At 43.4% G+C, this 2,500-nt stretch overlaps 1 protein-coding gene across 1 annotated transcript in view; it reads left to right on the top strand.

Annotated features, from left to right (window-relative positions):
- Positions 1-2,500, top strand: part of LOC126986787 (nephrin-like) — a 174,033-nt gene that overhangs the window by 106,644 nt on the left and 64,889 nt on the right. The window contains exon 9 of the mRNA XM_050843158.1: positions 487-646. Coding sequence (XP_050699115.1) covers positions 487-646 — 160 coding nt within the window. The remainder of the gene's footprint in view (positions 1-486; positions 647-2,500) is intronic.

The raw sequence follows: 2,500 nt of genomic DNA, 5'->3' as shown, positions 1-2,500 counted from the left end.
CTTATCTCGCTCTCTTCGTTTTTTCTCCCCCCTTCCTCCTCCTCCTCTTCCTTATCCTCCTCCATCCTCTACTGTTTTTTTTTCTTCTTATTTTCGTCTTCCTCCTCCTCCTCCTTGTTTTTTCCCTCACCTCCTTGTTTTTTTATCATATATCTTTTCCATTCTCCTTCTTCTGTTTCTCCTCCTCCACCACCTCCACTACCTCCTCTTCCATCCCTCTTCATCTTCTTTATTTTCGCCTTCATCCTCCTCCTCCTCATCTTTTTTCCATATCTGTTTCCCTCATTATCTTGTATTACTTGTCCCTCTTCTCCTCTCTCCTCCTCCCATTTACCTTCGATTCCTACCACCCTCTCTTCCTCGTCTTCTCCCCTCTTATATTACTCGTCCCTCTTTTCCTCTCTCCTCCTCCCATCTACCTCCTCTTCCTACCACCTCCTCCTCTTCCTCTTCTTTTTCTAACCGCACCCTCGTCACCACCACCAGGGCGAGGAACTCCAGCAGAACACCAGCGCCCGCGTGATGGTGGTGGGCCGCTCACTGGTAATGCAGAAGGTATCGCGTCGCCAGGCCGGGAGCTACACGTGCGGCGCCACCAACACGCAGGGATCGAACACATCGGCGCCCATTCACCTGTCCGTCAAGTGTGAGTGTTGGCTGGTGGACTGTCACTGCTTTACTCTCTTTCCTCTTTTTTTTTTACAACACACAAAAAAGGAAACAATGATAAAAAAAAGCCCGCTACTCGCTGCTCCTGCCATATATAAGCTTTGTCTTCACTGCATTACACATATTCAAGCCTTCGTTCACTGATTTCACTGTATTTTAACTTTGTCCTCACTGCTCCTGTCGTAATAAAGCCTCCTTCATAAGCCACATTCTCTCTTTCTTCGTTTTTTTTTTTTTACAACAAAGGAGACAGCTCAAGGGCACACAAAAAAGGAAACAATAATAAAAAAAAAGCCCGCTACTCGCTGCTCCTGGCATATATAAGCTTTGTCTTCACTGCATTACACATATTCAAGCCTTCGTTCACTGATTTCACTGTATTTTAACCTTGTCCTCACTGCTCCTGTCGTAATAAAGCCTCCATCATAAATCGCTTTCTTACCTCTCCCTGTCTTTTCTCTCTCTATTTTTTACTTTTCTACTTTTTTTTTATTTTTGCTTCTTCCCTATCGCGTGTCCATTTGCACTAGCGTGGTCGAGTGTGTCACAGCAAGAGCGCCATAATTCATCACCTTCAGGCTCGTAATCAATGTTAGTGTGTGTTTTTGCGTCACTTTTTTGTTCTAATTTTTGTTTAATCCGTGAAGACTCGTTCTAGCAAAGCCGTTTTTTACTCTACTTTTTGCTTGGCTTTTTTCTTGCACGCGTTGCCTTTCAAATTAAGAACCAGTGCGGGTATTTATAGTACACTGGTTTCCTATATTTCTTTACTTATCAAGACGGGAGGGAGATGGAAGTGAGGGAGACTGTATCGATGTTAGTGTATTTTTAGGTCGGACAAGAAAGTCAGTCAGGTTATATCGAGTTTTTTGCACTATTTTGATACTCCCAATCATTGCAGTGTTTCTTTACCTCTTGATGCAGATGTATCTTATATTAGGTGGAGTAAAGGAAGTGAGAAAGATTATAAGGACCTTTTTTGCGCTACTTTCATATTATCATTTAGGGGAGGCGGTGGCTGAATGGTCAGAGTGCGGGCGCGGCGGTCTGGAGGATTCGGGTTCAAGGCCAGCCTACCTCTACAAGCTGACAATTTTCAGTCATCGCCGAGTGGCTTAAAACTACCCACGTGCTGTCCTGAAGACCACCTATCAACCCGGGCTCTAGCGAAATTCTCCACAGTGAAGCAATGATAAATTTCGGGGGCCAGCATGAGAAAAAACAAGATAGCACTACCATAAACACTTGCCTGCGCCACAAACGGGCTGGGGCCAACCACCAGGCCCCATCAAGATAGCATACCGGTGCAACAGCCCGAACGTAAAAAACAAGAAAAACGGTTTTATTTTAGCAAACGTTGAAATATTTTTATCTTTAGGGCGAGAAGGAAGTAACGGAGGATATATCAAGCTATTTTTTCGTACCTTCATGTTCGCAATCAATACATTTTACAAGCACACGCGTTTCATAAATTCTTCTTTTTAGGGCGGCATGGAGACGGAAGGGAGGAGAGTGTTATCGAGCTGATTTGAATCTATAGTATCGTTCAAGTCTTCTGTGCTGCTTATACTGTTTTTCTTCACATTTCCTTTTTGTTCTCGTTACCAGTCAATGCGAGCATTTTTAGCGCGGGGTGAAGGAACTTTTGAGAGTTGAGTAAAATCCATGTTTTTATTAGCCTTTTTAGATTTAGGTTTCTTTTTCTTATTTTTAGTTTTGTTACTTTCATAGCTTTTAGTTTTTAGCCTTTATATTTTAGTTTGGGTGCAATGATTAGCGTGCCAAGCTATGAATCCGCGGGGCTGGGTTCGAATCCCTTCCCGAGCAAAGT

The sequence above is a fragment of the Eriocheir sinensis genome, chromosome 63 (assembly GCF_024679095.1).
Source record: "Eriocheir sinensis breed Jianghai 21 chromosome 63, ASM2467909v1, whole genome shotgun sequence".
Classification (NCBI taxonomy): Eukaryota; Metazoa; Arthropoda; class Malacostraca; order Decapoda; family Varunidae; genus Eriocheir; species Eriocheir sinensis.
This window is presented reverse-complemented; position numbering and strand designations above follow the sequence as displayed.